At 39.9% G+C, this 22,759-nt stretch overlaps 2 protein-coding genes across 3 annotated transcripts in view; both read left to right on the forward strand.

Moving 5' to 3' along the window:
- Positions 1 to 14,123: 14,123 nt before the first annotated feature.
- The window catches only part of LOC130140585 (basic endochitinase-like), a 48,342-nt gene continuing 39,706 nt past the window's right edge, over positions 14,124 to 22,759 (forward strand). Inside the window, exon 1 of one of the 2 annotated variants that reach the window (XM_056320260.1) lies at positions 14,124 to 14,201. The gene's annotated coding sequence lies outside the window, so the exon portion shown is untranslated. Of the gene's footprint in view, positions 14,202 to 21,971; positions 22,071 to 22,759 lie in introns of those variants that run through there. The other variant, XM_056320259.1, reaches the window with a different exon arrangement.
- LOC115662307 (basic endochitinase-like) lies at positions 15,230 to 18,407 on the forward strand. The gene is made up of 4 exons (XM_030584468.2): positions 15,230 to 15,250; positions 16,759 to 17,398; positions 17,536 to 17,689; positions 17,899 to 18,407. The coding sequence occupies exons 2-4, from the start codon at positions 16,960 to 16,962 to the stop codon at positions 18,266 to 18,268; spliced, it is 963 nt and encodes a 320-aa protein (XP_030440328.1). The 5' UTR covers positions 15,230 to 15,250; positions 16,759 to 16,959; the 3' UTR covers positions 18,269 to 18,407.

Below are 22,759 nucleotides of genomic sequence, written 5' to 3' on the forward strand. Positions count from 1 at the left end.
CATGATAAATAAAATTAATGCCAATGTACATCCAAGAAAAACCCATTATATATGTGTTTCTCCGTAATTTAATCCGTAAGGAAACAAACACCGAAAATGGATCTTCGGCTTTTAATTGAAGGACGGGTTCTGTGGTGATTTGACAGGAAATATCCAAGCGATCATAAAAATCAACGTGGAATTGTATAAACCTAAACCAAACCGGAGTTTGACTCGACGGAAAAGTTTAGGAAGTACTATCGAAACAAACTTCGACGGAATTTGACTCGAGGACGAAGCTTGAAAGAGCGGCGGCACTACGCCGGGATTTGACTCGACGACGAAGCACCGGGGATGAAGATTCATATCGGAGGACGACTCGGCGACGTGAATCTGAGCATTAGAACTACTCCTAAAGAATTAAAGCTTGTAAATTGCAGGAAAATAATGGCCTTGGCCAAATGTAAAGGTACGAGTGCAGGAAATGTAAAGATAAAAGAAAGACAAACTGATAAAGAACGTGAGTTCTGTTGTTGATTCGGGGGCCTCTTTAAAATACAAACTTGGGATATTTATAATCCCGTACAAGCGTTTACAACTTTTAAATTTTAAATAAAAAGTAACTTCCTAACGGTGGTTATTATCTTCCTATTTTTAGGCACTCTCCACGTTTAAATAACCACTCTTATCCATAAGCTTTGTCGGTAAGTTGTCGATGCCAACCCACTATCGGTAAGTTGCGAACTATCGGTAAGTTACCGACGCCAAAGCTCCCGATGCCTATTTCCATGATTACCGACGCCAAAGCTCCCGATGCCTAATGCCTATTTCCATGATTACCGACGCCAAAGCTCCCGATGCCTATTTCTATGATTTTTTACCACTTTTTGGTGTAAACAATATGGCAAAAAAATTGAGAAAACAGTGATAAGATCTCTAAACAAGTAAATGGTTTTGACTTCTCTTCCAGTTCCTGTGCAGTGGGCAGCCGTTCTGGATCATATATACTGCTTCCGGCGCAACAAAAGTGGCATAAATTTCGACAAGCACCTTTGCTGAAAGGATAAACTCTTTCGGGAATACCCCTGCAGATTGCATGAGAATTGCATGAAGAAGCTGGTATATTGCTGGCCAAAGAAGAAATGGGTAGAACAATGACATGAAGAAACTCTCCTCTACCTATATAGCTAAGCTCGGGTCAAATGTAGCATTTCAGTAATATTGGTCTTTCCACAAAAAACGTATTGGAGCCTTATGCCCAATCGTACGGATATGGTCCAGGTCCACCACATGGAGTGGAGTAGTAGTGCCTAGGCCTCGGCACAGGTGCGCCATGCAAATTTGGGTTAGCCCCGTGGCGCTTGGGCTTGCGATCCCCTCTCCGTTCACAGCACATGGCGTTTCTTGAGAAGGGTAAAAATGACCGAGAAAATCCATCTTAAATCGTAAATAAAAATTCGTGAAGTGCTTCGCTAACTTCTTTAACATAGATAAAAATTCGAGTTGCGTATGAGCTCGAGCGAGTGGTCCAAACATGAAATTAATTGTCGATATGTTCTTTTAAAGGGATCGTATCATTAATAATCAACCTTCCAAGCTCTTGAGAAGGGTACTCGAGAATAGGGACTAGGTCAGTATAGTAAGGGACATTAATCCTCTTGATCTAGGGATGAAAATGAGTGGGAAAATTCATCGAATTAAATCGACCATCTTGCGTAAAGTTCTGATATCTAGAGACATCGTATATAATTGAATTAATATCACGAAAAACTTCAAACTGGTACTCCTTTGATAAATTTATTAGAAACCCTAAACTGGTACATTTATGACAACCGGTAAATTTGGATTAATACCACGAAAAATCACAAATCGGTAAACTTGTGATAAACGGAGGGTAAAACCCTAAATTGGTATATCCGTCAACTGTCACGTGTCATGCAACTAAAAAAATTGACGATAAAATTTAACGAAAATTAAATGATGGTAAAATTGTCACAAGTGTACCGGTTTGGAGTTTTTGGTTGTCAAAAAATTAATTTGGGTTAATTTTGTTATGGGTGTACCAGTTTGGGATTTTTCGTGGTATTAACCTTATGTAATTTAAGGAAGTCGTTAAGATTTTGTACCACATAGTTTATGGGACCAAACTGCACATGGGAACAGAAAATGCAGGGTGAGATATTGGATTTCAGCCGGAAGAACGGCCATGTGAAATTTCACTTTGAATCCGACCCCAAAAAAGAAAGAAATTTGCACTTTGAAAATGAAAGGCGATTTGAAATCTGATATGGGCCTAAAAGATCTAATAAGCAGCCGAATGGGTTCATCAATTGCCTGTGCTGCAAAGCTATATAACATTCGTCGAGCTTACTATGGTGGACCGAAATAGCATATCATCTATGAACTTTATCTTTGGGCCAACAAGACCCAAAATTCAATTTTCAATACACATTTGACCAAAAAATTAAGTAAATCTAATCTAATCTAGTCTAATCTAAAGCCTATCCATACTCTGGATTACCTCCCTCACACAAATCTACAGACTATAGCACGATGTAATCCTTAACTTTTTCGCTATTAAGATAAGGTGATGATTTCTTCTTTGGACCAATGTATATAGGGGTGAGCATCGGTCCAGGGTTGACCCTGGATCGACCCTGGACCGACCCAACCCTGTTGGTCTTGGTCCGGTTCCTAGGGGGTCTGGGTCGGTCTTTGGTCCTAGGATCCCTGGACCCTGCACTGTGTGGGTTGGTCCTCGGTCCTGAGAGTTTAGGGTTGGTCCAACCCGGACCAACCCTATATATATATATAATATGTATTTATATAATAATGGTACCAACCCTTGCATTGAATCGGTCTCGGCGCAATACGTTGCCCGAATCTAGGGGTTTTCCGGGTGCCTCCATTTGGATGCCAAAGAAAATAGAATTTCCTGAGGTTTTTCATGAGTCATTTCCGGTTTATAGTAAGCAGATCACCACTTGATTGTGTTTATCTATTTTTTCATAAGCTCTTATGGATATGTTCAATATAGGTTGGTGTTAAATATCTTGGGTGGATGGTTCTTTTTATGTTGGTGTTTAATGTTTATTTCCTATGATGGATTTGTTCCTCATGTAAATAGTTCTATAATGAATAGATGTTGACGGATATTTTCTGTTATGAATAGTTTATGGTAATATTATATTATAATATCTGTCTTATTAATATTATCTGGTTGAGTGAGAGTTCTAAAAGTTTTAGTAACTTTAAAGAACGTAATTTTACCTTAATGATTACATTAACGGTAATTTCACATTAAGTTTTTTGATGATGATTGGGAACATAGTGAACTTTCGAATCTAAAGCCTATGTGAAATTATTCATTAATATAATCAGTTTGTGTAAAATTGATGCATAAATGAGTGGCATTAATAATTCGTGCGTATATGTCTGAAATGTTCAGATACCATGGCTTCAGCATCAAAGAATATAGTTGCTGAACTGAACAAAGGAGAGAAGCTTAACGGTGATAATTATGAAATTTGGCATATGAAATCCAATATGTGCTGGAAGAGCAAGAGGCTCTTGAAGCTCTTAACCTGGTTATGGTAGAGCCTGAAGACGGAAACACTGCACAACATAAGAGAGATAAGGATGCATTTGCTGTATGGAAGAGGAAGAACTCCCTTGCTCGCATCACGTTGCTGAGTAGCATGGAAAATGATGTCATGCGAGAGTTTAGGCGTTTTGAAAATGCTAAGGAGATGTAGGAAGCATTGGCAGCAAGGTTTGGTCATACATCTGTAACCAAGCTTAGACAGCTCACTATAAGATTTGACTCATATAAGAAGCCACATGGTCAGTCCATGAAACAACATCTAAGGAAAATGTCAAACATGATTAATGAGTCGAAGGATGCCGGCCATGTTCTCGACCGATGAGCAAAGCAAGTGCAAGCAAGTGATTCGTTCTTTGCCTCAAAGTTGGGAGCATATGAAGTTGCACCTAACTCACAATGAGAACATCAAAACCTTTGAAGATGCAGTGCGCCACTTAGAGCTAAAGGAGGACCGCCTCCTGGCGGATAAACCAGAAACCGACATCTATTATGCTGGTTCTAGCTCACATGGGGCTTCGAGCTCTAAGCGCAAGCGCGTCGAAAGGTTTATGAAGTGGAAAGGCAAGGGAGCAAGTTCTTCGGGTAAGAAACCAAAATTTAATCAACAAGACAAAGGAAAGCGTTCTTTTGTTAAGAAGATGTCGAGGGTGAAATGCTACAACTGTAGCAAGAAGGGCCACTTCGCTCGTGATTGCGGCGAGCCAAAGAAGGTAAACTCCCCTTGCATTCTTGAGAACTTTGTCTATGTGTCAAATTCTGTATTTTTTACTGAGTCTAATCCTTTGTGGACCGTAGATTCGGGAGCAACAGACCATGTAACGAAGGACAGAGATGCCTTCGTGGAGTTCCGACGGATTCCGACCGGAACGAAATGGATCTATGTAGGGAACAACTCCAAAGCAGAAGTTAAAGGAATTTGCATCTGCCAGTTAATTATGCGTGGTGGACGCACTTTGTTCCTACATGATGTATTATATGCTCCGGAAATTCGTCGGAACTTAGTGTCTGTTTTAGTGTTGATTCGACTTGGTTTTAATTTGATCTTCCATAACAATGGTGTAGACTTGTATTTAGGTACGAGTTATTATGGTTGTGGTTATTTTCTAGATGGTTTTATTGTACTGGATGTTGATTCAGTAAATGTCAATGTTTGTTATTCCCACTTCACGTCTTCTACTTCGTGTGATAATGATGTGAACGTATGGCATGCTAGGCTTGGCCATATAGGCCAACAACGAATGCAAAGATTAGCTAAAGAGGGCTTATTAGGCAATATTGAAAAAGTTGATTTGTCTATTTGCGAGCACTGCCTAGCTGGGAAAACAACAAGGAAACCATTTGGAAAAGGAACAAGAGCTGAATTCCCTTTGCAGTTAATCCATTCTGACATTTGTGGTCCAATGAATGTGAGGGCTAGACATGGGGCTGTTTATTTTATCACATTTATTGATGATTATACTCGATTCGGATATGTCTATTTGATTTCTCATAAATCTGAGGCTTTTAGTTGCTTCAAGATATTTATGAACTTGGTGGAAAATCAATTAAATAAGAAAATAAAAGCATTGAGATCCGATCGAGGTCAAGAATATCTATCTGATGAGTTCAGAAATTTGTGTGATGAAAAGGGAATAGAAAGACAGTTGTCTATTCCCTATACTCCTCAACAAAATGGTGTTGCGGAAAGGAGAAACAGAACCCTACTAGAAATGGTTAGGTCCATGATGGCGCAGGCTAACTTACCAATCACCTTTTGGGGTGACGCTTTATTAACTGCTGCCTACATACTTAACCGTGTGCCTTCTAAATCAGTTATTTCCACTCCGTATGAGTTATGGACAAGTAGAAAACCCGTTTTGAGTTTTCTGAAACCTTGGGGTTGTGCCGCTTATACACATGAATCTTCTCATAAGTATGGGAAATTAGGTCCTAGAGGTAAGAAGAGTATCTTCATAAGGTATTCGGAAACCTCAAAAGGATATGTATTTATAAGTGAGCAAGAAAGTGGGAGTATAACTGAATTTGAATCACGAGATGTCACATTCTTAGAGAATGAATTTCCTAAGAAGGGCGAAATAGGTGAGAACTACTCACTATTTGAAACCTTGGATCCTGATAGTGAAATCGATAAAGTTCGTCCAAGTGGAAGCAATGTGAGAAGTGAGGAATTGAATTCGACTCAATCTCAATTGCAACCTTTTGATGAGACGATTCCGTCATTATCTAATCCGAGTGGGAGCATAATGGAGAATGATATACCACGTGTACAATCTCCCATACGGCGAACAAGTCGCAAAAGTATTCCCCGACGACGTTTTGACATTGAAGGGGAAACTTTCATGATCGCTCCACAAAATGAAGACGAGCCAAGGAATGTAAATGAGGCTTTAAATTGCCCTAACAAAGAAAAATGGATGATTGCAATGAAAGAAGAAATGGAGTCAATGAAGTCAAACCATGTTTGGGAACTGGTTGATCTTCCAGAAGGACGCAAAGCTATTGGGAATAAATGGGTTCTCAAAATAAAACGCAAATCCGATGGCTCAATAGAAAGATATAAGGCTCGCCTAGTGGCGAAAGGTTATAATCAACAGGAAGGAATTGATTATGAAGAAACATTCTCTCCTGTAGTGAGATTTACCTCAATTCGCCTTATTCTGGCAATAGTGACAAGTATGGATCTTGAATTACATTAAATGGATGTAAAGACTGCTTTTCTAAATGGAGAATTAGAAGAAGAAATTTACATGGAACAACCAGTTGGCTTCGTTGTGAAAGGCCAAGAACAAAAAGTATGTCGACTTCTAAGATCGATATATGGCCTTAAGCAGTCTTCGAGACAATGGTATATACGTTTTCATAATGCCATAGTGGCGTTTGATTTTACAATGATTGATGAAGATCATTGCGTGTATATCAAAAGATCCAAAGATCAATTTGTGATTTTATCATTATATGTTGATGATATACTGATTGCCGGAAGCAATATGGAGTTGGTTAATACTATTAAGAGTTGGTTATCGTCCAATTTTGAGATGAAAGATATGGGTGAGGCTGCATATATTCTTGGAGTTAAGATTTCAAGAGATCGTTCCAAGAGATTATTGTCTCTTTCGCAAGAGACTTATATAAATAAAGTTATTGAACGATTTTGTATGCAAGACTGTAAACCCATGGATACTCCTATTGCAAAAGGTGAAGGATTGAGCCATAGGTTGTGTCCTAAGACTCCACAAGAGAAGGAACAAATGAAACGTGTTCCTTATGCTAGTGCTATTGGAAGTTTAATGTACGCTATGATGTGTACAAGACCTGACATATGTTTTGCAGTTGGGATGGTAAGTAGGTACCAATCCAATCCAGGTCAAGCACATTGGAAAGCCGTAAAAAGAATCATGAGGTATCTAAAGGGTACTGCTAATTATTCACTGAGTTATCAAGGCAAGGATCTGCGACTTGAAGGCTACTCAGATGCTGAGTGGGGAGGAGATTTAGATGAAAGGAAATCTACCTCTGGTTTTGTTTACTTACTGAATAATGGCGCCATATCTTGGAGCAGTAAGAAACAAACATGTATAGCATTGTCCACGATGGAAGCTGAGTTCGTGGCGTTGTCAGGAGCAGTACAAGAAGGTGTTTGGCTTAAGAGATTTTTGGATCATTTATGTGTTGCTAAGAATGCTGAAAACTCATTGTTAGTCAATAGTGATAGTCAAGCAGCGATAGCATACACCAAGGATCCGAAATATCATGGCAAGACCAAACATATAGATACCAAGTATAACTTTGTCAAGGATATGGTTGCACGAAAAGATGTGAACTTGCAGTACATATCTACGCATAGAATGATAGCAGATCCTATGACAAAGCCAATTCCAAGAGATGTTTTCTATGGTCATGTAAAATCTCTGGGACTGCGTAGAAAGTGATGTACTGAATATTGTATTTTTCCCTGAGTGTTCACATTTAATGAAGTTGCTCCCTCATTATTAATGCCTATGAATTTAATTTAATATTTATGCATCTTAATGCTTAGTGCATTATATCGAGAAAGTATGTCTGACAGATGAGATTAGCCCACTTACACGGGTAATCGCCTCTATTTACTGTGCGATAAATAGAGATGAGACAATTTTTAGGCTTATTATCTAGGTGATAATCGAGAGCTCAAGCTTAAAATAAAAAAAAATGTTGCCTTAGCAAAGTGCCAAGATGAGGACATAACATTTACTATGTTCGAAAGTAAAATAACCCACATATTTTACTTTATCTGTCTTTGATGCCAGATGTGAGTTCTAATGGATTCTTTAGAGGAGTAGATATGTGAACTCAAGTTTAGACATTAGGTATGTCTGAACTATCATCTGTACGGTATTGAATATAAAGACATACGCTCCACGGGAAAGGAGTTAATACCGTAATACGTATTTCATACTACGTATGCATAAGACGACCGATAAGAGTGGCAAAAGTTTTTGATCTCAACTTTATGCCGTGTGAGACTCTTGAGAATATGAGTTCCTCATTTAGTGCCCTCACGACTCTAACTTATTCTCAAAGTTTCTGTTCAGTGTTCGCTATCTTAGGATGTTGCCAATGGTCATGAATGATTCGATCTAATGGGGCATTTCTAGAAAAGCGAGCTGGACTGAAATAGAGAGATTGAAGGAAAGAGGAAGATCAATTTATTATGATGTCACATTCTATGTTTGTATTCACAGGTCGACCAATTATGATTTTAAGTAAATCATAGTTGTGAATACAATATACGAGATACTAAAAGAGATCAAAGGGGATATAAATGTGACTGACTGATCTAGGGGACTACATACTATATCTACTCGGAAAACGTTGTACCCAATTTTGAGCTGCTATGTATTCCTAACGGATGCATCGCAACGAGCTCTCAAGTATCTTTGGTCGCACGGATTATTTGCTAGTATGAATATTACAAAGAAGAGAGAGTTAATGTTTAGCCCACCATGCGAGTGGGAGATGATGGATTTTCTTTGTGAAGATGGGCCGCCCATGATGGGCTAACCCAGCCCATGAAAGAAAATAATTGCACTTGGCAGTTATTGTCTAGAAACAAATAAGGTGAGAACACACGTAAGAATGGGTGTGCGAGTTGCATTTTTCATCATCAGAAAACTCATTCTCACTAAAGGACAAAGAAGAAGGGGCTTTGTTCAACAATTCAAGAATTGTTCTCTTTGTTCAACAATTCAAGAATTGTTCTCTCTCTCGAGGCTGTGATAAGTGCATTTAATCTGTGGTAAAAGAGGTATGTTCATTTCACGTAATATACTTCGAACGATCGGTGATTCAAGCGTAGAATGGGCACGTTTTTCCGCAATTTTTGTATTATGTTTTAGGAATCTGTTTCCTTCAGCAGGTAAAGAGAGCATTATCAGCTCAGTTTGGAGATTTTGGGAGTCTTTTGAATGTTGTGTCGACTCACTGCAGGAATCGATGACATGGTGAGTGGAAAACCAGTCATATGAAAAATTCAGGTGATAAAGAATCATATGGCGGCACCTGTTTCTCCAAAAATGACACCCAAAGCAAATACAGGGTCAGGTGCTCACCAAATACAGTGAAGTCGGACACGACTTTCTTTTACTCGTATTAAGTTGACATGCCTTTGTGTTTCTGAAATCTACCCCCATCGCGACCTAAAATACGGTCAAATCTACCCAATAATTTTTGAGTGATACTTCAACAACCCACTTTTGAATATATTCGTGGCTAACACCTGAATGCTTTTTTTTTTTTAATATCGTGGGGTAGATTAAGGTGGATTTACAAGATTGATATGCTAAACGAAATGTCTTATTGTAAATGATTAATATCACGAAAACTCTCAATCTGGTACACTTGTAACAAATTTACTCCAAATTAATTTTTTGACCACCTAAAACCTCAAACTGGTACACTTGTGACAAATATACCTTCCATTAATTTCTGTTAAATTTTACCGTCAAATTACTGAGTTGGATAATACGTTACAGTTGACAGGCGTGCCCGTTTAAGGTTTTACCCTCCTTTTATTACAGATATATTAATTTGTGATTTTTCATAGTTTTAATCCAATTTAACAAAAACTAACGGAGGATAAATTTGTTGCAAGTGTACCAGTTTGAGGTTTTTTATTGTCGAAAAATTAATTTGGAGTAAATTTGTCACAGATGTACCAGTTTGAGGTTTTTGGTGGTTAAATAATTAATTTGAGGTAAATTTTTCATAAATATATCGATTTGGGATTTTTCGCGGTATTAATCTTATATTAAATTGTGTTAAAAATGTAATCACAACATGTCACGTCACTTAATATTTTAATTTTTATTGATCTTAGCTACTTATGAATAATGGGTTCACCTGAAAAAAGGGTGAATCTAAAGAGGGTTTACTGGACTTTTCCTAAAAAGAAAAAATATTTATTGGGACGGAGTCTTGTGCCCGATGTGTACGGGCGTGGTCCACCATATGGAGTGAGAAGTGCCTGGGCCTCGACAAGTGTGCGCCATGCGAATTGGGTTGGCCACGTGGCGGCTGGGCTCGCCATCCTCTCCAGCAGGACCAGCACATGGCATGTCCCGCAATCGAAACGCATCCGGCAAAAATGACTGAGAAAATCCACCTTAAATTGTAAATAAATAAAAAAAATTCGGGCTTCGTAGAATACTTCACTAACTTCGTTAACAAGATAAAAACCCAAGTTGTATAAACGGAGCGGGTGGCCCAAACACGAAATTATTTGCCAATATGTTCTTTTAAGAGGGCGATATCATTAGTAATCAACCTCCGAAGCTGTTGAGAAGAGTATTCGAGTAGAATCTTGTCAGGGACTATATATCAATATAGTACGGAGCATTGATCCTCTCGATTCAGGGATGAAAATGAACGGGGAATTTCATCGAATTAAATCGACCATCTTGCGTAAAATTCTAAGATCTAGAGACCATTGTATATAATTTGTGAAAGTCATTAAGATTTACCGTGTAATTTACGGGACGAAACTGCATATGGGAACAAAATGCCGAATGAGATATTGGATTTCAACTAGAAGGACAACCATGTGAAATTGCACTCGGCCAACAGGCATGTGGCCGCTGGCTGAGTAAAGGGATTTGGGGAGCGGGGGGGGGGATGAGCGGAGAGTATCAGGTTCGAGGGTCGATCCCCGTATATACCGATCATATGTATATAGAAGAGAGGAGTCAGGAAAAAAATTGCAGGTGATTTGAATTCTGACATGGATCTAAAGAACTAATATGGCTGCGCATAGCAACCATTTTGTGCCCGGGAACAGATTTTGCTAAGAAATGATTCTTTTTTATTCTGTGTCGAGGAACAATTTCTAAGTATTTGAAGGCATTTGATAACTATCCAAAATTTCTATTCTTAAAATAGAAAAAGAACATAAATGCGTTTGGTAACTATACAAAATTTCTTTTTATTAATAATATTTTTAAATTTTTAAATATTTCTTTCTTTTTTTTTCCTTTTTTTTCTTTTTTTTCCTTGGCTATGGCTGGTCGTCGGCGCCAGCGACCGGCCACAGGCCAAGGCCGGCGAGGGCATCGTGGCCATTGTCGGTCGCTACTGGCGAGGTTGAGCCTCGCCGGCCAAGCGAGGCTCGACCTCGCCGTCGCCATGCCTGGGCGACGGTGAGGTCGGCCTCGCCATGGTCGGCGAGGTCGCTCGGCGACTCCGGCGAGGTAGGCCTCGCCTTGGCGGCGAGGCTTGACCTCGCCGTCGCCGGGGCGGCGAGGGCCGCCTCGCCCTTGCCGGCCTTGGCCGGTCGTTGGCGGCGGGCCGGCGACTGGCAGGAGGCAGACCGAGAAGAAGATGAAGAACAAATAAAAAAGAAAGAAGAAAACTAAGAAGAATCAGAAATGAAAAAATTGTTCTAGAATCAAGAAGCTACTTTTTTTTGCTTCTTGATTCTGTTCCAAAACTGATTCTGGGAACAATTTTTTGTAAATTTGTGCTCGGGCACAAAAATTTTAACAAACGGATTTCTATTCCCAAACTGATTCTGGAAACAAAAAAATAGAAATTTTCACTATTTGGCAAGTTGCCAAACAGGCCCTAAGTGACCGAATAGGTTCATCAATTGCTTATGCAGACCTATGACATTTGTCGAGCTTATCTAGTGGGCCGAAATAGGATCACCTATGAACTTTATATTTGGGCCAACAAGACCCAAAATTCAATTTTCAACACACGTTTGACCAAAAAATAAATAAATCTAATCTAATCCAAAGCCGATCCATACTATGGATTACCTTCCTCACACAAATCTACAGACTATAGCACGATGTGATCCTTGACTTTTCCACTATTAAGATAAGGTGATGATTTCTTCTTTGGACGGATGTATAGACTATATAGCCAACTCGTTCTAATCAATGGCATCGACATTAGGTAGTAGCTAGCTCTGATATAAGATATCTTTGAATCGTCGACTAAGTCCAGGCATGAAAACACGAGACAACACAGATGAGATCTAAGTGTTGAAAAACGGAATAAATAAGTTCGGTAGGAGCTTCGACGGCCTTCATGAATTCGTTCGGCAGAAAGTTTAACAGCTGTTCACAGGATGGTACTCGAGAGACTCGACCGTAATTTAAGTAAACTAAGCCATTCGGGTCAAAAGAATTACACTAAGGGCGCGTTTGATAACGTTTCTACTTCTCTATTTTTCTGTTCTTCCGTTCCCTGGAACAAAAAAAGAACAAAAATCTGTTTGGTAACGCATTTTATTTTTCTATTTCTTAGAATAGAAAAATGGCTAAGAAATAGATTTAGAACAGAAATAAGAAGTAGATTTTTTCTACTTCTTTGTTCCTAGAAACAAAAAAAGAAATAGAAAGGTCCTGTCCTCAAGCCGTGGCCTCAGCTCCTCCTCCATCCTCCGTCGTCTGTAGACCATCTCAAAGCACCGGTTCGGTCCATTCCCAGCGGGAATAATAAAAAAAAATTCATAAAAAAATAAAAAAATTCCAAAAAATTCATAAAAATCAGAAAAATTCTCAGAAAATCCATAAAAATCAGGAAAACTCAGAAAACCCATAAAAATTTACAAAATTTTGAAATTGAAAAAATTAAAAAAAAATTCATAAAAATTTTCTAGAAAATAAAAAGAGACAGACTTTGGGAAAGTAAAAAATTTTAATAAACTTTTCCCCAAAAAAATCAAAAATAAAAAATTCACAAAATGGCTTAGAATAAATTAAAAAATTCCGAAAATTCATTAAAATTAGAAAAATTTCAGAAAAATTTCTAAAAAAATTAGAAAATTAAAAAATTCCAAAAATTCATAAAAATCAGAAAAATTCTCAAAAAATCCATAAAAATCAGAAAAACTCAGAAAACCCATAAAAATTTGCAAAATTCCGAAATTGAAAAAAATTAAAAAAATTTCATAAAAAATTTTCTGGAAAATAAAAAGAAACAGATTTAGGGAAAGTAAAAAATTTTAATAAATTTTACCCCAAATTTTTTTTTGTAAAAATTCACAAAATGGCTTAGAATACATGTGGCCACCCACTTTGAGTGAAATTTAAATTTTTTGAGGTGCCCAAGTGGTATTTTTGAAGATTCCTTAGTTTAGGGATTAAAAGAGGTTTTAAACCTCTAAAAAGGATTAGACAAATCAATAAACCATGCTTATTGATTTTTTTTTACTTATAACTTGTACTTATGGTTAAATAAAAGATATAGATTTGAATGCAAAAAATTGGGAATAGAAATTTTTTTGGTTGTACCAAACGCATTTTTGTTTTTTTTTCTATTCCAGGAATAGAAATTTTGTGCAGTTACCAAATGCATTCTTTTGCTCAAAAACTCATCCGGAAAATAGAAATAAAAAAAACTATTTCTAAAAAGAAATTATTCCCAGAAACAAAAACGTTACCAAATGTGCCCTAATAAGGCCGTCGGTCCGTAGCGTCTCTTCTAAGAAATTAAAGCATCGTGTTAAATCAGTAGTACTCATTACTCGATTGACAATTTCCTCCTCCAATTAAGGCGATAAAAAACCGAGAAAGAGTCCCGCACGATCCGTACTTCCTCGTGGTCTTGAATTGAATTGAATTGAATGGGGGGTTTTTCTTTGACTGAAGGAATTCATGGAATCAAGTCATGGGGTTAAACTCCGTGAGACATACGGCTCGATCTTTATCATCTGCGAACGCTTTCGTCGTGTGAGTTCGATCTTGTTTTCTCGGGAAATAATTTTGGAACCGTAAATGGATTCGTTCGCGTCGAATGTTTACAATTGATGTCCGATCCACATTAAGTTATCGTTGTCTCAAGCGCTCTAGTATGCTCCACTTGTTCACTCGTGTCGGTTTGGGGTGTAGTCAGTTCATCGGGAGGATCGCCCTCCCGACTCGAACCTTATCAAAAGAAACAGGGGTTCCGTTAAAATTATGTCTCGAGTTTGAGCCGTTACGAAATCCGACTAGATCCAAGTTTGATAGCATAAACAGATGCGGCCTTCTTCTCTGTCAAGAAATAAGAAGCAGACGTGCATTCCTTCGACAAAGGGAAGAGCGGCTCGAAGAGGAGACCAAAATGCATGACATTCTTGGCACAGTGATTTTGTGCTGTGAGTTTTACGTTCAATGAATTGTTTATTTATAAACACTTGGGGTTTGCATTTAATGTAGATGTGAGAAACACTAGAGCGTGTTGGCATTCGCAAACTCCGATTCTCCGACTATTAGTGATTATTTACTGTCGGCTCTCTCCGTAAATGTAAGTACCGATACTTGGATCGAACCACGTAAATATTTGGCGTCCCTTATCGTTTCTCGTTTTATTTTTTCAGTGATTTTGCATTCATTAATATTACAACAAGCTCACCAAAGCCAAAGAAATGAAATGACTCAACCACGACTAAAAGGTTTTGCCTCAACTTTTTCTGTGGACGTAAAATCACATAAATTGAACTACATAAATCTGGATTTTCCTATTCGTTTCCACCAATATTTCGCAAATGGAAAGGACCGATGGAGTATACGCCAAAGTTACATCAGAAATATAGATTCTTCACAGATAAATCTATCTAAAACCCTTCGAATTCGAATTGGCTCTAGCATTGTTACTTTGTTCCGGCGAGCTATTTGGAAATTGTAAGTAAGCCATTCGATTGTCCTGAAGTATCACATCACATATATACATTGACAAGAAGTGTCGTACGTGATCCTCCCAAGAAGATTGAACCAGTATTCGCCACCGGCGCGACGAGCGGTGCAGAATGAAAGTTAAATGGTGCACAGCATGGTCAAGCCTCCGCGTATGCACACAAAATGTCAACATTGGATGATTCGAGGAAGACCGTCACTTGCTACTCCTATCGGTCGAGTCTGTTGAAATAGTCCTTCTCTCTTTGTAATATATGGGTTTTTGACCCAGTCAAAAAAAAAAAAGGAAAAAGAAAGTGTTGACTCAGTCAACAAAGGGAGACCGAGAGCTCCCTCGGTAAGAAACAGAGGAAGAAAGAGAAAAAAGGGGAAAGAAGAAGAAGAAGAAAGAAGAGAGAGAGGGTTTGGTGCCAAAAAAAAGGGGAAAGAAGAAGAAGAAGAAAGAAGAGAGAGAGGGTTTGGTGCCAAAGGGGTCTCGCCAAGCCGATTCGACTTCGTAATATAATGCCCAGTAAGTGCTCGCGTCTCTCGTTCGTTCAATCGGAGTATTTTCCGGGTTAGGGCTCATATTTCAGAGTTTTGTGATATTTGCGCTGCGAAGTTCGATTTTTGAGTCGTTGAGCTATGAATATATATAGAATTGATAGTTTAGGGTGTTGCGGGGCCGTGGGATTTTACGGATCTTGATTTGGACTTACGGTTTGCCCAATATGAATTTTTGAAGTTGGCTGCGCAAGGTGAACAGTGCGAGACCAGCGGCTTTTAGGCCGATTTTCGTCGGTTTTCGGCTTGATTTTGGGACGGCCAAGTTGGGGTTCTTATAGTGCTCTGAATGTGCTTTCTACTGACTATAAGCTCACTTGAAATGGGGTTCGGTGGAGGAATTTATGGTGCGATCAAGTTTCGCGTTTAAGCTCCGCGTTGCGGAGGTTTGGATAATCGCTTTGGAGAAGCGATTTGTGGGCGCCTTTGAGTTGTCTTGTTAGCGTTTAAGTGTTGTTTAGCCGTTTCGTAGTTATCGTAGTATTTTACTTAGTTTTGACGTCGATTTTCGTTTAATTGATAGGATTATGAGATCGTCGGTCCGAGTGAGCATCGGTATTTGATTTTTGGGGATTCCAGGTGAGTGGTGCTATCTCTTCTATGAATTGCTAAACTCATGTCTTGAAAGTGGAAGAGACTCGATATATAATGAACTGTGAAAGAACATATTTGTTACATAAAAATATGGATCGAGCATTTACTACTTTTTAGTATTTGAGAATGATTTGAGAATCGTTTTGGAAATGATACATATGTGTATCGCATTCCGAACTAGTTTATGAAATGAGTTCGGAAATGATTCAAGAAATGCTCTACGAAATGTATTTCTGGCAGATGAGCCGTGTTGCGAGAAAGTTAATTGTTTGGTTTATGCGATTGATTTTTTGGATTGGATTTCTGGTATTGGAGGACGTGAGTTTTGTACTCAATATCGCTGTGAACCCATTGAGGGGTTTGGGGGTATGCATACCGAGTCAGGATATCCTTCTGGGCCGAGCCACCGGCTTTGTAGGTGGAGACCCTGCCAAGGGGGGAATCTTGGTAGCCTTGTCACAAGGCTTTGTGTCATGACCATGGTTAGATATTGAGCAATAGATTGGTCGATGGAATGGACCATCGACATGTGATGTTATATAAGATTTATCAATGGAATAGACCATTGATGTGTGATTTGAGATTGGTCAATAGAATGGACCATTGACGTGGTTTTTAATAGAGATTGATCAATGGACTTGACCATTGATGGTTGATTTGATATGGTGGTTTAAACGAGTATTTCTTAATTATATAAAGTCTTGTTGAAATGAAATAACTTTTATATGATTTTATATGTATTTGATATCTTGAGTTTGGCTCCTGAAATTTTGGCATGGCTTTATGTATTCATGCATAGTGGTTGCTCGATCTGCTTAGAAGAGATACGTACTGCTTACTGAGCTGTGGTTGCTCACCCCTCTCTTTCCCCAATCTTTTCAGGTTCTTTTTTTGGTAGCCGATAGAGCGAGAGTGTTGTCGTGGGGATTTTTGGGTGGTTTGAGGCTGTGTCCTTCGGGTGGAAGGACGGCCGTGTCATCCCCCATCCTGGTAGGTTTCAGGGTGTGACACTCTTCCTATAAATACCCACCAACACAAACCTCCGACTCCATCCACAAACACAAACTACCTTAAACACAACACATGATTTCGCAGAAAATGAGGTTAGGGTCATTTATACCGTTGCTCCTCCTGGCCTCGGTGCTCGGAGCCACCACCCAGCAGTGCGGGAGCCAAGCCGGCGAGGCCAAGTGTGTCGGGGGGCTGTGCTGTAGCAAGTTCGGCTACTGCGGAAGCGGTCCTGCCTACTGCGGTGACGGCTTCCAGATCCAATGTACTCCTAGTGGCTTGCCGACTCCCTCTGGCGGCGGCGGGGACATCGGCGGCTTGATCAGTCAGGACCTGTTCAACAAGCTGCTAAAGCATCGGAACGACGGGAATTGCCCCGGCAAAGGGTTCTACACCTACGACGCATTTATCACGGCCGCGAAGTCGTTCGGCGGGTTCGGGACGACGGGCGGCACGGGCACGAGGAAGCGAGAGATTGCAGCATTTTTGGCTCAGACATCGCACGAAACCACAGGTTTGATGACTTTAGTTTCGAGTCATTACTTGGTAGTTGCCTTGCGTTATTGAAGACTATTTCGTTGGCAAAAACAGATAGGGTTCTCCATTGTATAATGCATGGTTCCAACATATTTTTTACCAAGTATTTTATAGGTGGATGGGCAAGTGCACCGGACGGTCCATATGCATGGGGATATTGCTTCTTGCAAGAGCAAGGCAATCCTGGAGACTATTGCGTTGCCAACCAACAATGGCCTTGTGCTCCTGGCAAGAAATACTATGGACGTGGTCCTATCCAAATATCTTAGTAAGTTAAATAAAATCAACCTTTGATTTCAATATGTATAGCAGTCTCTAAATTCATCGTCACAGTACCTACCTAGACCGAGTCTGCTTATGATTTTCGCTCGTTATATATTATTGTATGGGCGCGAATCTGGTCAGTATAGGTTCGGATTTAAGAAAGATTGGTTTTCTTGGATTTTGATATATTTGGTTGATCAAGATTTTCCCCAGCAACTACAACTATGGCCTGGCGGGGAAAGCCATCAACTACGACCTCCTGAGCAACCCGGACGCGGTCGCGACCGACCCGGTCATCTCGTTCAAGACGGCCCTCTGGTTCTGGATGACGCCGCAGTCGCCGAAGCCCTCGTGCCACGCCGTGGTCACCGGCCAATGGCAGCCGTCCGCCGCGGACAGCGTGGCAGGACGGGTCCCGGGCTACGGGGTCATCACCAACATCATCAACGGCGGGATCGAGTGCGGGAAGGGCTCGAACCCGCAGGTGGAGGACCGGATCGGGTTCTACAAGAGATATTGCGACTTGCTAAAGGTGGGATACGGCAACAATCTCGACTGCTACAACCAAAGGCCATTTGCCTAGTTCTATTACTATATCGAGTCATTGCTCACGTAGTGGTGATCAATAAGCTGAGATGTACTCGTCCTGCGTATTAAGCTGCGACTGCTAGGTGTTTGTCCACACATGAAGGACTAAATAGAGGATATTGACCTTTCTATTATCTCAATGAAACTTGCCGAAGTTGTGCAGCATGGGCAACTAGAATCACAGTCTCTGTACGTAATGCGAACTTACCAGGAAACTAGAGACCTATGAGGCTTTAAAGTCAAATTTCACCTAGTGAGGACAGGAATCGAAAATGTGATGTTGGCCAATTATTTGAGCCGGGACCATCTAATAAACAGCGAACGCTATTGCGTCGGCAAGCATGCTTGCCGGCTAATGAATGCAGCTCTCGCGCAGGCGCTTTAGCAGACCGACAAGCCACCTCTGCGATAATTCACAGACATCACATGAAATCCTAGGGATACAAACTTTAGATCACGTAGGAGGGGGGTGTCACGCAAAGGCTACTTCTATCACGAGGATTCTCCTTCTCGTTTTTCTTGTTGAAAACCAGATTAAATTGAAGCCAATGAATTGATAATGATCTACAAAACGACTTCTTGGTCAACACTGAGGGAAGTCCATGCGAAGCAAGTTGCGAGTTAAACGGGTCCGTCCATAACGATGTAGGCGACTAGGCGGACCCTGAAGCCAACCCTGCGGCGGACCAAAAGTTGAGTGCAGAGTAGAAACGCTTTGGAGGACTTCAAGTGCAGCGCAAATGGCAATTAGCAGCTACACAGAATCTCCACCTGAACCAGTCAATAGCGATTCCATGGCGATGGCATTCTTGAGAAGCTCAACAAATTGATTGTGAAAAGTTGTTTTACCCATTCTTCGAGAAACAACAAACTGATATCCCTCCCGCCTTCTCAACAATGACAGTAAGAGAAGAGAGAAAGATCTGCCTTGCATGCTCCATTTATCTGACAGTTGCTACAAAGTTCAGTCTTCTTCAGCTCATATATTGGTACAAGAAACTCCTACTGCATAAATTTCACCAATTGAAATAAGGTGATCACATACATGGTACATAAAGCGATCGCATACATGGTAAAGGATTCTGGTTTCAACATTGGTCCAAGCAGTATACCATGGGAAATGAGGCACTACATGGCATAAAGTTTGGATGTAAGCTTTAAAATCTGGGTAAGATTGATAAATAATTCTTGAGACTTCCACCAGAATAACAAAGCATAAAATCTGATAGAGTTTGATCTTGACAAGCAAAACTTGAGAAACAAATGGAACTGCCATTTCTATGCCATTGCATCTCATGATAAATAAAATTAATGCCAATATACCTCCAAGAAAAACTCATTATATATGGCAAAAAAATTGAGAAAACAGTGATAAGATCTCTAAACAAGTAAATGGTTTTGACTTCTCTTCCAGTTCCTGTGCAGTGGGCAGCTGTTCTAGATCATATATACTGCTTCCGGCCCAACAAAAGTGGCATAAATTTCGGCAAGCACCTTTGCTGAAAGGATAAACTCTTTCGGGAATACCCCTGCAGATTGCATGAGAATTGCATGAAGAAGCTGGTATATTGATGGCCAAAGAAGAAATGGGTAGAACAATGACATGAAGAAACTCTCCTCTACCTATATAGCTAAGCTCGGGTCAAATGTAGCATTTCAGTAATATTGGTCTTTCCACAAAAAACGTATTGGAGCCTTATGCCCAATCGTACGGATATGGTCCAGGTCCACCACATGGAGTGGAGTCGTAGTGCCTAGGCCTCGGCACGGGTGCGCCATGCAAATTTGGGTTAGCCCCGTGGCACTTGGGCTTGCGATCCCCTCTCCGTTCACAGCACATGGCGTTTCTTGAGAAGGGTAAAAATGACCGAGAAAATCCATCTTAAATCGTAAATAAAAATTCGTGAGGTGCTTCACTAACTTCTTTCACGTAGATAAAAATTCGAGTTGCGTATGAGCTCGAGCGAGTGGTCCAAACATGAAATTAATTGTCGATATGTTCTTTTAAAGGGATCGTATCATTAATAATCAACCTTCCACGCTCTTAAGAAAGGTACTCGAGAATAGGGACTAGGTCAGTATAGTAAGGGACATTAATCCTCTCGATCTAGGGATGAAAATGAGCGGGAAATTTCATCGAATTAAATCGACCATCTTGCGTAAAGTTCTGATATCTAGAGACATCGTATATAATTGAATTAATACCACAAAAAACTCCAAACTGATAATCCTATGATAAATTTATTAAAAGTCCTAAACCGGTACATTTATGACAACCGGTAAATTTGGATTAATACCACGAAAAATCACAAATCGGTAAACTTGTGATAAACGGAGGGTAAAACCCTAAATTGGTATATCCGTCAACTGTCACGTGTCATCCAATTAAAAAATTTGACGATAAAATTTAACGAAAATTAAAGAATGGTAAAATTGTTACAAGTGTACCGGTTTGGAGTTTTTGGTTGTCAAAAAATTAACTTGGGTTAATTTTGTTATGGGTGTATCAGTTTGGGGTTTTTCGTGATATTAACCTTATGTAATTTGTGGAAGTCGTTAAGATTTTGTACCACATAGTTTGTGGGACGAAACTGCACGTGGGAACAGAAAATGCGGGGTGCGATATTGGATTTCAGCCGGAAGAACGGCCATGTGAAATTGCACTTTGAATCCGACCCCAAAAATTTGCACTTTGAAAATGAAAGGCGATTTGAAATCTGACATGGGCCTAAAAGATCTAATAAGCAGCCGAATGGGTTCATCAATTGCCTGTGCAGCAGACCTATATAACATTCGTCGAGCTTACTATGGTGGACCGAAATAGCATATCATCTATGAACTTTATCTTTGGGCCAACAAGACCCAAAATTCAATTTTCAATACACATTTGACCAAAAAATTAAGTAAATCTAATCTAATCTAATCTAAAGCCTATCCATACTATGGATTACCTCCCTCACACAAATCTACATACTACAGCACGATGTAATCCTTGACTTTTCCGCTATTAAGATAAGGTGATGATTTCTTCTTTGGAACAATGTATGTAGGGGTGAGCATCGGTCCAAGGTTGACCCTGGATCGACCCTGGACCGGCCTAACCCTGTTGGTCTTGGTCCGGTTCCTAGGGGGTCTGGGTCGGTCTTTGGTCCTGGAATCCCTGGACCCTGCACTGTGTGGGTTGGTCCTCGGTCCCGAGAGTTTAGGGTTGGTCCAACCTGGACCAACCTATATATATATATATATATATGTATTTATATAATATATATTATACTTTATATGCTTTTATCTACTGTAAACCCTGGCGTCTCCTCCTCTGTTCTCTTCTTTCTTATGCAGTTCGGTTTGCCGTGTAAATAGAATGTATAAAGAAAACCAGCTCTACCTTGACCAAAAAAAATAGAAACCCTCTTCGCTCGTCTCTGTCTCATTCGCACGCCATGCCTTCTCGCCTCACTTGGCTCGCCTATGTTCACTCGCCTCGCCACTTGCCTCTCTTTGCTTGCTTCACTCCCCTTGCCGCTCACCTATGTTCACTCGCCTCAACGCTCACCTTGCTCACCTTACGAGCGCAACTCAGTTGGACAAATATACTTTGTTAAGTATTAATTATGTGTATTGTTTATTTTGATTTTATGTGTTCAGAAGTTGAAGCGATCATTTAAGAATGAACAATATATGGGGCCTTCTTCTTTGTCAAGAAATAAGAAGCAGACGTGCATTCCTTTGACAAAGGGAAGAGCGGCTCGAAAAGGAGACCAAAATGCATAACATTCTTGGCACGGTGATTTTGTGCTGTGAGGTTTACATTTAATGAATTGTTTATTTATAAACACTTGGGGCTTGGATTTAATGTAGATGTGAGAAACACTAGAGCGTGTTAGCATTCGCAAACTCCGATTCTCCGACTATTAGTGATTATTTGCTGTCGGCTCTCTCTGTAAATATAGGTATCGATACTCGGATCAAACTACGTAAATATTTGGCGTCCCTTATCGTTTCTCGTTTTATTTTTTTAGTGATTTTGCATTTATTAATATTACAACAAGCTCACCAAAGCCAAAGAAATGAAATGACTCAACCACGACTAAAAGGTTTTGCCTCAACTTTTTCTGTGGACATAAAATCACATAAATTGAATTACATAAATCTGGATTTTCCTATTCGTTTCCACCATTTTTTCGCAAATGGAAAGGACCGATGGAGTATACGCCAAAGTTACATAAGAAATATAGATTCTTCACAGATAGATCTATCTAAAACCTTCGAATTCGAATTGGCTCTAGCATTGTTACTTTGTTCTTGCGAGCTATTTGGAAATTGTAAGTAAGCCGTTCGATTCTCCTGAAGTATCACATCACATATATACATTGACAAGAAGTGTCGTACGCAATCCTCCCAAGAAGATTGAACCAGTATTCGCCACCGGCACGACGAGCGGTGCAGAATGAAAGTTAAATGGTGCACAGCATGGTCAAGCCTCCGC

This window comes from Syzygium oleosum, unplaced genomic scaffold (assembly GCF_021117445.2).
Source record: "Syzygium oleosum isolate NSW1041296 unplaced genomic scaffold, Sole_v2.1 Sole_v2.20, whole genome shotgun sequence".
In the NCBI taxonomy this organism is placed as follows: Eukaryota; Viridiplantae; Streptophyta; class Magnoliopsida; order Myrtales; family Myrtaceae; genus Syzygium; species Syzygium oleosum.

What these genes read in the sequence shown, in the direction of transcription:
- LOC115662307 (XM_030584468.2), top strand. Translation starts at nt 16,960, where the DNA reads ATGATTTCGCAGAAAATGAGGTTAGGGTCATTTATACCGTTGCTCCTC. An exon ending in GACATCGCACGAAACCACAG is followed by an intron (nt 17,399 to 17,535) that starts GTTTGATGACTT and finishes AGTATTTTATAG; the next exon opens with GTGGATGGGCAAGTGCACCG. An exon ending in GGTCCTATCCAAATATCTTA is followed by an intron (nt 17,690 to 17,898) that starts GTAAGTTAAATA and finishes GATTTTCCCCAG; the next exon opens with CAACTACAACTATGGCCTGG.